The 12,091-nt window shown below is 34.5% G+C and overlaps 1 protein-coding gene and 1 non-coding gene across 2 annotated transcripts; one reads left to right on the forward strand and one right to left on the reverse strand.

Moving 5' to 3' along the window:
• Window positions 1-274: 274 nt before the first annotated feature.
• On the reverse strand, window positions 275-381 carry LOC131180316 (small nucleolar RNA R71). Its single transcript, XR_009149092.1, has one exon. It is a non-coding gene; the product is annotated as a small nucleolar RNA R71 (small nucleolar RNA).
• A 253-nt stretch (window positions 382-634) lies between these two features.
• Window positions 635-2,788, forward strand: LOC131180166 (uncharacterized). Its single transcript, XM_058147794.1, has 4 exons — window positions 635-800; window positions 1,137-1,504; window positions 1,616-1,955; window positions 2,265-2,788. Exons 1-4 carry the CDS (start codon window positions 635-637, stop codon window positions 2,786-2,788), a joined length of 1,398 nt encoding a protein of 465 aa, XP_058003777.1.
• Window positions 2,789-12,091: the final 9,303 nt, after the last annotated feature.

Below are 12,091 nucleotides of genomic sequence, written 5' to 3' on the forward strand. Positions count from 1 at the left end.
GAAGCCCTCACTTTGTCAAATGGTTTAATAATCACAATTTGGGGGAGGTCCTACAAAGAGTCCACATGTGCACCTTGCACATTTTCTTGAGATTAGTGACATGCTGAAGATAAATAGAGTGTCAGATGATGCCATCCGACTGAGATTATTTCCTTTTTCTTTAAAGGATCGTGCTAGGGAGTGGTTGCATTCATTACCTCCGGGTTCAATAACTATGTGGGATGAGTTGTCACAAGCCTTCTTGGCTCAATACTTTCCTCTTAGCAAGATTGCAAAATTGAGAAATGAATTAACTTCTTTCAGACCAAGGGATGATAAGAGTCTCTATGAAGCTTAGGAGATATATAAGGATCTTCAAAGGAGATGTCCACATCATGGAATCCCTAAATGGATGCTAGTTCAACATTTCTACAATGGTGTTTCTTAAGTAATTAGAAGTATAATTGATGCATCTTCAGGAGGTGATTTTATGGAGAAATCAGAAGATGAAGCTTATTCAGCATTGGATAAAATTGCTTACAACAATTATCAATGGAGCTGTGAAAGAAATGAAATGAAGAAGCCATTAGCTAGTATATATGAGTTAGATGCCATGAGTATGTTCAATGCCAAATTTGATGCTTTAACAAGAAAAATGGATAAGTTAAGCATGAAGGTTGATTCTTCAATTGGAGGATTTAGTGATGTAGAAGATGTTGGTGCAGAAAATATGCATTGTATCAATGATTTTCCTTCCTATGGGCAAGAGTTTGGAAATGAGCAAGTTGATTTTGTTGGGAATTATAATAAAAAACTAGTTGGTAATCCTTTTTCGACTACATATAATGCAGCATGGAGGAATCACCCTAACTTTTCTTGGGGAGGTCGACAAGGACAGTAGCAACAAAATTACCAACAACCTCCTAAATTTTAGCAAAACAGAGTACCACCCGGATTTCCACCACAAAGGAATCAAAATGCACCTGTTCCACAACTATCAGTTCAGTCTTCAAACCAAGATTCAATTTTGAAGTCTATGATGGAGAATTTCTTAACTGCTCAATAAAAACAAGGAGAAATAATTCAACAATTAACTTCAAGGATAGATCAGCTTGCCACTCATTACAGGATGTTGGAAAACCAAATAGCTCAATAAGCAAGCTCTTCTAGCAAAGCACAAGGAAAACTTCCAAGTCAACTAGAGAATCCTAGAGAACATTGCAAGGCAGTGATCCTAAGGAGAGGGAAAATTGTGGGAGATGAAAAGAAAGATGAGGTAGAAGAGGAAAATAATAAAGAAAATGAAGAAAAGAATGAATCTATTTCAAATCATGATGAAGTTAATGAGGAAGCAAACAAAAAGAAGAAAGTTGAAAAAGAAGAAGAGGAAAAGTATGTGCCTCCACCACCATACAAGCCACCATTGCCATATCCTCAGAGGTTTCAGAAAGCAAAGCTAGATAAGCAGTTTGAGAAATTTTTGGAAGTTTTGAAAAAGTTATACATTAACATCCCATTTACAGATGTAATTTCTCAAATACCCTCATATGCTAAATTCCTGAATAAATTTTGTCAAACAAGAGGAGATTAGAATATTATAAAACTGTGGCATTAACATAATAAGCTTCCATCGAAGTTGAAGGATCCAGAAAGTTTCTCTATTCCTTGTCACATTGGGGACACTAGTATTGACAAAGCATTGTGCGATCTTGGAGCTAGTGTAAGTTTGATGCCACTCTCCATTTGTGAAAAGTTGAAGGTAGGAGATTTGAAGCCCACCACCATTTCTTTGCAACTAGCTGATAAATCTATCAAATATCCAATAGGAATTTTAGAGAATGTGCCCTTAAAAGTTGGAAAATTTTTCATTCCTGTGGATTTTATGGTTCTTGAAATGGAAGAAGATAATCATATACCTATCATTTTACGAAGGCCATTTTTAGCCACAGCAGGGGCTATAATTGATGTAAAGAATGGTAGATTGACATTAAAAGTTGGAGAAGAGGAGGTGAAATTTAATTTGAATTAGACTTTGAAGAAACATCATGGAGTTGATCCTTGTTTAAGGGTGGATATTATCGATGAGATTGTGGAAGCAGAATTTAGGAAAAGATATCCTGAGGACCCTTTGGAGAATTGTTTGGTACATAGTAGAACAATAAAAGATGAAAATCCTGAAGTTGTAGCTTTTGCTCAAATTTTGGAAGCTACTCAAGAAGTTGTAAGAGATTAAGTTTTGCAAGTTGAAGAGTTGAAACATGAAGTTGCACAACCATCTTTGCTAGATGAGAAGGAAGCACCACAGGTAGACCTCAAACCACTTCCATCTACATTAAGGTGTGCTTTTCTTGGACCTAATTCAACTTATCCTGTCATTATTAGTGCAATTCTGAGTGATGTACAAGTTGAAAAATTGTTAAGAGAGTTAAGAGCACATAGGAAAGTTATTGGTTACACCATTGATGATATCAAGGGTATAAGCCCTACCTTGTGCATGCATAGGATTCTTTTAGAAGATAATTTTAAAGCCACCATAGAACATCAAAGAAGGTTGAATCCTAATATGAAAGAGGTGGTGAAGAAAGAAGTCTTGAAACTACTTGAAGCTGGGATCATTTATCCTATTTCTGATAGTAGTTGGGTTAGCCCAGTTCATGTAGTTCCTAAGAAAGGAGGTGTGACCATTGTGAAAAATGAAAATAATGAGCTGATACCTACTAGAATTGTCATAGGGTGGAGGATGTGTATAGATTACAGGAAGCTTAATAGTGCCATTAGGAAAGACCATTTTTCCTTGCCTTTTTATTGATCAAATGTTAGAGAGGTTAGCAAAACATTCATATTTTTGTTATTTGGATGGGTATTCTGATTTTTTCCAAATCCCAATACATCCTAGTGATCAAGAGAAAACCACATTCACATGTCCATATGGCACATTTGCATATAGAAGAATGCCTTTTGGCTTATGTAATGCACCAGCTACTTTTCAGCGGTGTATGATGGCCATTTTCTCTGATTTTGATGAGAAAATTATGGAAATTTTCATAGACGATTTTTCTATATATGTTTTTTCTTTTGATAATTGTCTATCTAACCTCTCTAAAGTGCTTAAAAGATGTGAAGAAACAGATTTGGTGCTAAATTAGGAGAAATGTCATTTTATGGTGCAAGAAGGCATTGTTCTTGGACATTTGATATCACATAGAGGAATTGAAGTGGATAAGGCCAAAGTAGAAGTGATTGAGAAGATGCCTACACCAACTTCAGTGAAAGGAATTAGAAGTTTTCTTAGGCATGCTGGTTTCTATCGGTGATTTATAAAGGATTTTTCAAAAATTGCTAAACCTCTTACAAATTTGTTAAATCATGACATTCCTTTTAATTTTGACCAAGCTTGTTTTGATTCTTTTAATAGGTTGAAGGAAGCTCTAACAACAGCCCCTATTATGCAACCTCCAGATTGGTCATTGCCATTTGAGGTTATGTGTGATGCTAGTGACTTTGCTGTGCGAGCTGTACTTAGTCAGAAAAAAGAGAATAGGTCTTTTGCAATTTATTATGCCAGCAAAACTTTAGATGATGCTCAAGTAAATTATGCCACCACTGAGAAAGAATTTTTAGCTGTAGTATTTGCTGTGGAAAAGTTTAGGTCATACCTGGTTGGATCAAAAGTGATTGTCTATATAGACCATGCCGCCATAAGATATTTAATGAATAAAAAAAAAAGCAAAGCCAAGACTGATAAGATGGGTTCTATTGCTACAAGAGTTTGACTTACAAATTGCAGATAAAAAGGGAGCTGAAAATGTTGTAACGGATCATCTATCAAGGATTAAAAATGAGAGTAAAAATGGAAATGAGGAGGAATTGCCAATTGATGAGTTTTTCTCAAATGAGCAATTACTAGTTGTTGTTGCTGCATTGCCATGGTTTGCAGATTTGTCAATTACCTGTCATGTGGAGTTCTCCCACCAGATTTGAGCTATCAACAGAAAAAGAAAATTTTTGCATGATGTGAAATTTTATAAATGGAAGGATCCATTGTTATTTAAGAGATGTAATGATGGCCTAGTTAGAAGGTGCATGCCTGAAGAGGAAATAGGAAATATTTTAGAGTATTGCCATTCTTCTGACTATGGAGGTCATTTCAGTGTGGATAAAATAGTAGCTAAAGTACTTCAAGCTGGATTTTATTGGCCACACATGTTTAAAATTGTGAGAGAATTTATTTTGAGATGTGATAGATGTCAAAGAGTGGGGAATATTTCAAGAAAAAATGAAATGCCACAACAAGGAATTTTGGAGATTGAGTTATTTGATGTTTGGGGCATAGATTTCATGGGACCATTCCCATCATCTTTTGGGAATAAGTACATTTTGGTACGTGTGGATTATATGTCAAAATGGGTTGAGGCCATTGCTTCCCCTACAAATGATGCAAGGGTAGTAGTGAAATTTTTGAAAAAGTTTATTTTCACCAGATTTGGAGCTCCAAGACCTATAATCAGTGATGGTGGATCTCATTTCTGCAATAAATAGTTTGAAAATCTTTTGAAGAAATGTGGGGTTACTCATAAGGTAGCTACACCTTACCATCCTCAAACTAGTGGGCAAGTTGAAGTATCTAATAGGGAATTGAAGAGAATTTTGGAAAAAATCGTTAATCATTCAAGGAAGGATTGGTCATTGAGGCTAGATGATGCATTATGGGCATATAGGACAGCTTACAAGACACCCATTGGTACTACATCTTTTAAGCTAGTCTATGGGAAATCATGTCATTTGCTAGTTGAGTTAGAACACAAAGCATATTGGGCAATCCGAACTTTGAATTTTGATTTAAAAAGTGTTGGAGAGAAAATATTGCTTCGATTAAATGAACTTAAAGATATAAGGTTTGATGCATATGAGAATGCTAGGATTTTTAAGGAAAGGACTAGATTTTGGCATGATAAGTATATTAAAAGAAAGGAGTTTAAAGAGGGTGACCTAGTTTTATTGTATAATTCTAGACTTAGACTCTTTCTTGGGAAGTTGAAATCAAGATGCTTTGGTCCTTTCAAGGTCATCAAAGTTTATCCACATAGAGCTGTGGATATTTGGAGTAAAAGTTTTGGACTTTTTAAAGTTAATGGTCAAAGGCTCAAGATTTATATCACAGGCCAGCCCATTGAGAAGGGAACAAGTTGTTTCCTTAATGATCCACCAATTCACTAAATTAAGGAAGGTCAAGCTAATGACCTAAAATTAGCGCTCTTTGAGAGGCAGTCCAAAATTTTTTCTTATACTTAATTTTTCTTTTATTTTGTTTCATTTTATACCCCATTGAACTCATATTTGACATTAAAATTTCTTTCTACAGGTTAATGGAGATTTTTAAGCAAATGTGTATGCTGAATTAAAGAAATAAGTGTTTGGGAAGTTGCTGAACCTTATATTTGTCTTCCATGATGCATATTGTTCTTAACAAAGTCAAATCTGAACTAATTTGAGCTTTATGTCTGATTGCAGCAACATGGTGGAGTGAAAGGTCATTTTTGTTTCAACATTTTGAGGAAATTGGTGAGAAATATAAGAATTTTCATGGTAATCAATAGCAACATGCTTTTGATTTTACTTTTTAGGTAATTAATTTTGATGTATTGTACTGAGATTGACATATTTGTCATTGAAAATTTTGTGAAATTTCATGATACAATTCTATAGAATTTAGTCATGTGAATAGCATCTGCAGCAGAATTTTGTTTTTGTTCATGAATTTTTAATGTTAAGTTTGGGGTTGAATTTGAGTGTTATTACTTGTGGTGTGATTGTTAATGTGAATATTACTTGAATAATGTTTTAGTTTGTGTTTGGTGAATTGCTAAATTTTAATTGTTCTTGGCAATTAATTGGGTTTCAATTGGATTTTGAGTGAAATTTGTGTGCAAATTGTGTTTTAGGTTTGGTTTTAGTATGTTTAGGATCACATTTTTGGGTTGTATATCAGGTTATTTAGTACTAGGTTCAACATAATGTATGGTGGGGTTAGTGTCACTATCAAAACCTGTTCTTAGCACTCTAAATTGCTAAAAATATAAAATCTACCGAGAGTTTCAAGGGGTCTCACATGCCTCATGTAGCACCTCATGTACAATCACATGGGGCATGTCACTTTTCTCTTTTATTCCAACATGCCTCATGTTATTCATCTTACACCAAATCACACAGGGCATGTCACCCCCCAACTATTTCCAACATGCCTCATGTCGGACCCTAGGTATGTCACCATTTAAACCTTTACCCTAGCCATTTCATTATATTTCATCTCATCAGCCGCACGACTCAAAATCTTTACTATTCCTTCCATGGTGTGCACCAAACAACCTTCAACCCACATAACCAAGCTGCGAGCCATAAAAATGGCTACTAACAGTAACTCTTTAACCCCAACACCAAATCCTAAACCACCCAATGCTCAACCCGAAACACCCATTTCGGCCCCAAATCCCCAAATTCCCAATACGAACCCTAGTTCCCCACCTCGCCAATCCTCTCATTCCACCCCTAATCCCGATAATGCAACCCAAGACGCCACACCTCCCTCCCAAAAACACAAAAAATCCACCCCTTTAGCTATGTATGAGACACGAAAAAGAAAAAAAAATCAGTTCTCAACTCCTCTGCTCAACCGAAATAGCCTAGGGTGGTTTCCCCATGACCCGTTAGTGCTAGAAGCCGCTCTACTGCCTAAAGTCCTATCTCACTGCAGGTCTCATCTGCTCCAATTAGGGTCCAATCACCTCTGCATCATTCACCAACAGTGTCTCAAACTGCTCCAGTTATCCCTCAATTTAGAAATTAGGTAAACTCATCTTACCCACGAACTTTTAGGGACTTTGAAATGAGGAAAAATTATGAGGCACTTGCTAAAAAGAAAATTTTAGCCACCAAGTACATTGATGAACACAGTCTTAGGGAGATAGGGCTTTATGAATCTGTTAGTGAATATTTGGAAAATATAGGTTGGAGTGATTTTGCTAAGATTCAAGAGCCTGCTTCTAAGGAGTTGACATTTGAATTTTTAAGTTCACTGCAATTGGATTTTCAGCCCACAAACAATAACCATAGGGACAATATTTCCTTTAGGTGTTTGGGCCAGGATAGAGAGCTTGACACTGCTCAAGTGAATACTTTATTTGGTTTTTGTAATGATGGTGCAAAAGTGATTGAGTGGCAAAGAACTATTTATGACCCCCCTACATTTTGGAAGTCGATTACACTATAAGGAAATACTACAATCCTAGTTCTGCTAAGGCTTCAACTATCCAAGACCCTGCTCTAAGATACTTGCAAAAATTCATGTCTTACACTATACTAGGCAGAAGGCACTTTAATGAGATTGTAGGAAAGAATGATTTATTCTTTTTATGGTACATGAAAGAGAAGAAAAAGTTAAATGGCACTTATTTTCTTTGCTCTCATATGGAACATATAGTCTCTAAGCATTCAGCTGGCAATATAGTTATTGAAGGAATGGTGACTGTAATTGCCAAATCATTTTGTTTTAACCTTGACCAGTATGCTATGGTGTTTATGGTTGGCCAGTCTTTTGTAGACAGAATTATCATGACTCAAATGAAAATTTGTGTAAAAAGGAGTGATGTTTATGTGCTGGTAAATAGGGGACATGAGGGTGAAGAACAGCTGCAATCACAGGGTGTAGGACAGCAAACTAATGCTGGTCCTTCTAGCTCTCACCCACCTACTGCTGGACAATCAGACTTACTTGTTTTTCTTAAAAATTTGGAAGCCAAAATTGACAAAATGGGTGAAGTACAACAGCCTGTTTCTGATACTAATTCTGACATTGTGGTTGCTTTGAAAACTTTAGAGGCTAAGGTTGATAATCTAAGTCAAAAGCAAGCCAAGCTTGAGAAAAAGATTAAAAAGAAGTTTTCTTCATTCAGGAAAAAGCAGAAAATTCATGACAAAGAAATGATTGACATTTATAACAAGCTGACAGCCTCTTTTAACCACCTGTACAAATGGGGCTAAGATATTTTTGCAGAAATGAAGGCTATGGTAGAAAACCTGGATACTGCTTCTGAGAAATCCAATGAGCAAGCACCTGCAATAGCAAATGAACCAGTGCAATCCACCAATGACAAAGACCAACCAGCTGCCTAGTTTGAGAACTTTGTTTTTTTTTTAATTTCAGTCAATTTATGAAACTTTAAAGCTTTTAATTATGTACATTGGTCAGTTTCCTTTATATTTCAACTGTTAATTTCTTGGTTGTTGGAACTTTTATATGTTTTATCTATTTGTGAATGGTTTAAATTTCTGTTTTTCTTTATTTCTATTTGTTTCATGAATCTTAAGTTGGCTTGGTTCATCATTGTTGGTTACATTAATTTCTTTTGCTGTGCTACTTGAATTGTCTGTGTAATCAAAATTCCTTTAATCACAGTTTCTATTAGCTATTGTAATAGCATTACTGATATTGCTTTTTGATAGTCATATAACTGGATTATTGAAAATACAACAGCTGCTCTTCTATTAGCTATGACAATCTAGCATCTAAGGTAACTTCTGGACATTCACATGCCGCATGCTGACACTACTTTACTTTACCATGCCTCATGCTAAGGTTATGCTCTCCTATGAGCTATTTGAATTGCTCCCAATTAGCAAACTTTTTGAAACCCACCAAAATTTTCATGAAGCATGACATGCCCCATGTTGCTACCAGTGTTAGTTGCTCAGCATTCAGCACAGGGCATGTAAATTTACCTTTTCTTCACCACACCTCATGCTTTTTGATCAACATGCCTCATGCTCCAAATACTTAAAACTAACATGCCTCATGTACATATTCTGATTGTTCAACACTAGGCATATATATTCTATATGGTAGTTTTTTTTTCCACTCTTTCTTGGTTTATATCTGTCGAGCTATCATTTATTGATTTAATTTACATTCTTGCCACTTCGATTAAGCCAATGAGGACATTGTCTCATTTGAGTTTGTGGGAGGGAAAAATTTTTACAAAATTTTTAATCCTTTTTTTTATTTACAATACTCAAATTGCATTTTATTGCATTTCATTTATACTTAGTTACTTAGTTCACGTGCACCACACACTTACACCATGTAAATATATGCACTTGCATATAAATAGCATATAGATTATATATAGTTTTTTATTTCATTTTTTATTATTATTACTTAAGTTTTGCATTTATTTTAGGAATCATGCATACATAAAAAAATAAATTTCTACCTAATTTTTAGAAGATTGAGAATAATTTTGAAAAGCAATTGAGCTTGCCTCTAGATAGGTTTGATGGATTGAAAGTTCCGGATTGGTGTAAGGTTATAAGATTCTTATCTAGGTTTATATCTTCTTAGCCAAGGGCCACCCAATTAATTACATTGAGTTTTGAGTGCTTAAAGAAAACTCTAGAGTAAGAAATAACTATTTGTTTCTCACCAATCCTAGAAAAAGCCTTCTAGACCTTTTGAGGCGAAATCTTAGTATTCACTTGAAAGAGAAATGATCAAGGCATTCTTTGAATTTTAAATCCACATTTTTAGCCTTAACCAACCCCACTTTAAAATTTCCCTTTGAAACTAATTTGAGCCTTCATTTATACCCCTTATTTCCTTGGTACCCATAATCTACCTAGCCATAAACCTAAACACTTACCTACCCTTTATGAGAATAATTTGTTTAAGTGATAGATACCTTAAAAAAAAAAAAGAGAAAAGGTATAATAATAATTAAATGGGAGAAGTACTAAAGTAAAATTAGCTAGCAATTATATCATGTTATAAAAATTATTTACCACCAAAGTACATAAAGAAATGAGTTTGGGGGTGGATTAAAAAGGGACAATTGCAATGCAAAATTCAATGTTATTTATGTAGTCCCTAAAAGCGTTTCGAAAATTGTATGCTAGCATTGGTTATTTATTGTAAAGTTCTTCCTCCCATTTAATTTAAAAAATAATAATAAAAAAATAAAAATAATAAAATAAAATAAAAATAAAAATAAAAGAAAAGTGTATCTTGATCTTTTTAACAATTTAATTATTCTCATGTTTTGCTTCCCTTTTACCTTTTCTTTGTTAGCCACATTATTACCCCTTAGACCCATTACCCCTTAGACCCATTACAACCAACCATTAAAAGTCATATTTGCCTAATGAAGAAGACCAGCCAAGATTTTCAAAGGCTTCAACATGCCCCATGCTGAAGGTCGTGTGAAGAAAAGAGACAACTAGCAGGAATCCACATGAGGCATGTAAATTCAACACTAGGTCATGTGGAAAAAGATTTTTGGAACAAAACACGCCGAAAGTTTCAAGGGCTTCAACATGCCCTATATAGCAGGTCGTGATGACAGAGATTTGGAACAAAATCTACCGAAAGTTTCAAGGGCTTCAATATGCCCCGTGTAGCTGGTCGTGTAGAATCTAAAGACTCCTCCTCCGAATCAACATGAGGCATGTGGAAAATAACAACATGAGGCATGTGGGATGGCGCTGGCAGATTTGCTGATATGGAAAAATTTTCTCTTTTCACACCTTTTACACCTTTTGTCTTTATCCCTTTAGAGACCTTTTTAGGGCAAAGGTTAAGGGGATATATAAGCATCATATTCTCATTTTTACCATAAGGAGAAAAAGAGAGAAAAAAAATCAAAAGAGGAAGGAAAGAAGGACTCATGCTATTTTTGGAGGAAGAACACCTGTAGAGTGACATTTCCAGCTTCCATTTTCAGAGATTTAGATTCTCTTCTTCTGGGTTCTTTTATTTTTAGTCTTATTTTCATGTTTTCCTGCTCTATTTTATATTTTCTATTTGTAATACAAATATGAGTGAGTAGATACTTAAGATTTCAAAGTTGAGTGTAATGATTTAAGTTCTATTTGTGGATTTGGACTAGTTTTAGCCAGATTTTAAAATATATAAGTTTTGATTCTTATCTTATGTGCTTATTTACATACCCATTATTGGTACCTTTTGGGTTTTGTTCTTAATCTTAGATTAAAGGACCGAGAGGTAAAAATTTATGACAGATAATCAAAATAATAAACTTAATCACCTAGTGCTAGAAATAAACTAGTGGGTTAAGAGGAATTTCAAGTTGCTTGAAAGAGAAATTAAAGGAAATCAGAAACAACTTCCTTCAAACTTGTATTTCCCTTAATCTTGGTTTTGCCTATCCAAATCCCAATGAAATTTATTTCATGAACCTCAACTCTAGAATCAATTTTTACCATTAATTAATTAAATCTTTTGTCACTTGCTGAAATTTTAGTAAATTAGTATAGCGCTTAGAATTTTAATTGCTTAATTCATTTTAATTTCCTTATTTTTCTAATTTATTTTGCTGCATCTCTTACTCTATTTTTGGCACAAATTATTAATAGCCCAAATAATCGCGATTTTTATTGTTTACTACTCAAACAACAAATCTCTGTGGGACAATATCTTTGTTTTACTACTTAAATGACCCGTATACTTGCGGAGTACGCATCACCTTTCCTATCACCAGTTCGGCCTTCACTGAATTTGCAATGCATGTATTCTATCTTCGTTCTACATAACTTAAAACCCTTTGACTCTAGAGTACTTTTCCAAAGCTCTAACTTTCTATTGACTCCTTCTCACCTCTCATCTATTAGAACTATATCATTTGCAAACATCATGCACCAAGTGATACTCTCTTGTATATGTTTAGTCAATTCATCTAAAACTATGATCCATTATGAAGAATTAATAGAGCACATACGAAATGGTGATTGAAAATTTAAAAAAATATATATTATTTTAAATAATATTGAAAAAATTTAATTTATAAAAATCATATAACTGTTTAGGAATATTTTATATAATTACAATATGTAAAATTTCACTCTATCTCCTCTGGCGCTATTGATTTATTTTGGTTGGCTTTTCTTCAGTAGTTTCTCCAGCCAAATCCTCTGCCAATGCCCAAGATGGAAGAAAGTGGAAATTCTTCACTACCTACCCACAATAGCACAAAGCCGACGTCTAGTGCTAGGCAATTCTCAGAGTTCTCAATTCCATGTTTCTTTCATCACTTTTCCATTGATAAGG

Source organism: Hevea brasiliensis, chromosome 5 (genome assembly GCF_030052815.1).
Source record: "Hevea brasiliensis isolate MT/VB/25A 57/8 chromosome 5, ASM3005281v1, whole genome shotgun sequence".
Lineage (NCBI taxonomy): Eukaryota > Viridiplantae > Streptophyta > Magnoliopsida > Malpighiales > Euphorbiaceae > Hevea > Hevea brasiliensis.

Bases quoted from the DNA above. Each gene is read 5' to 3' on its own strand.
- LOC131180166 (XM_058147794.1), top strand. From the start codon at position 635: ATGGATAAGTTAAGCATGAAGGTTGATTCTTCAATTGGAGGATTTAGT. The intron at 801-1,136 runs GTAATCCTTTTT...TAGCTCAATAAG, and splicing joins TTATAATAAAAAACTAGTTG to CAAGCTCTTCTAGCAAAGCA. The intron at 1,505-1,615 runs GTAATTTCTCAA...CTTCCATCGAAG, and splicing joins TTAACATCCCATTTACAGAT to TTGAAGGATCCAGAAAGTTT.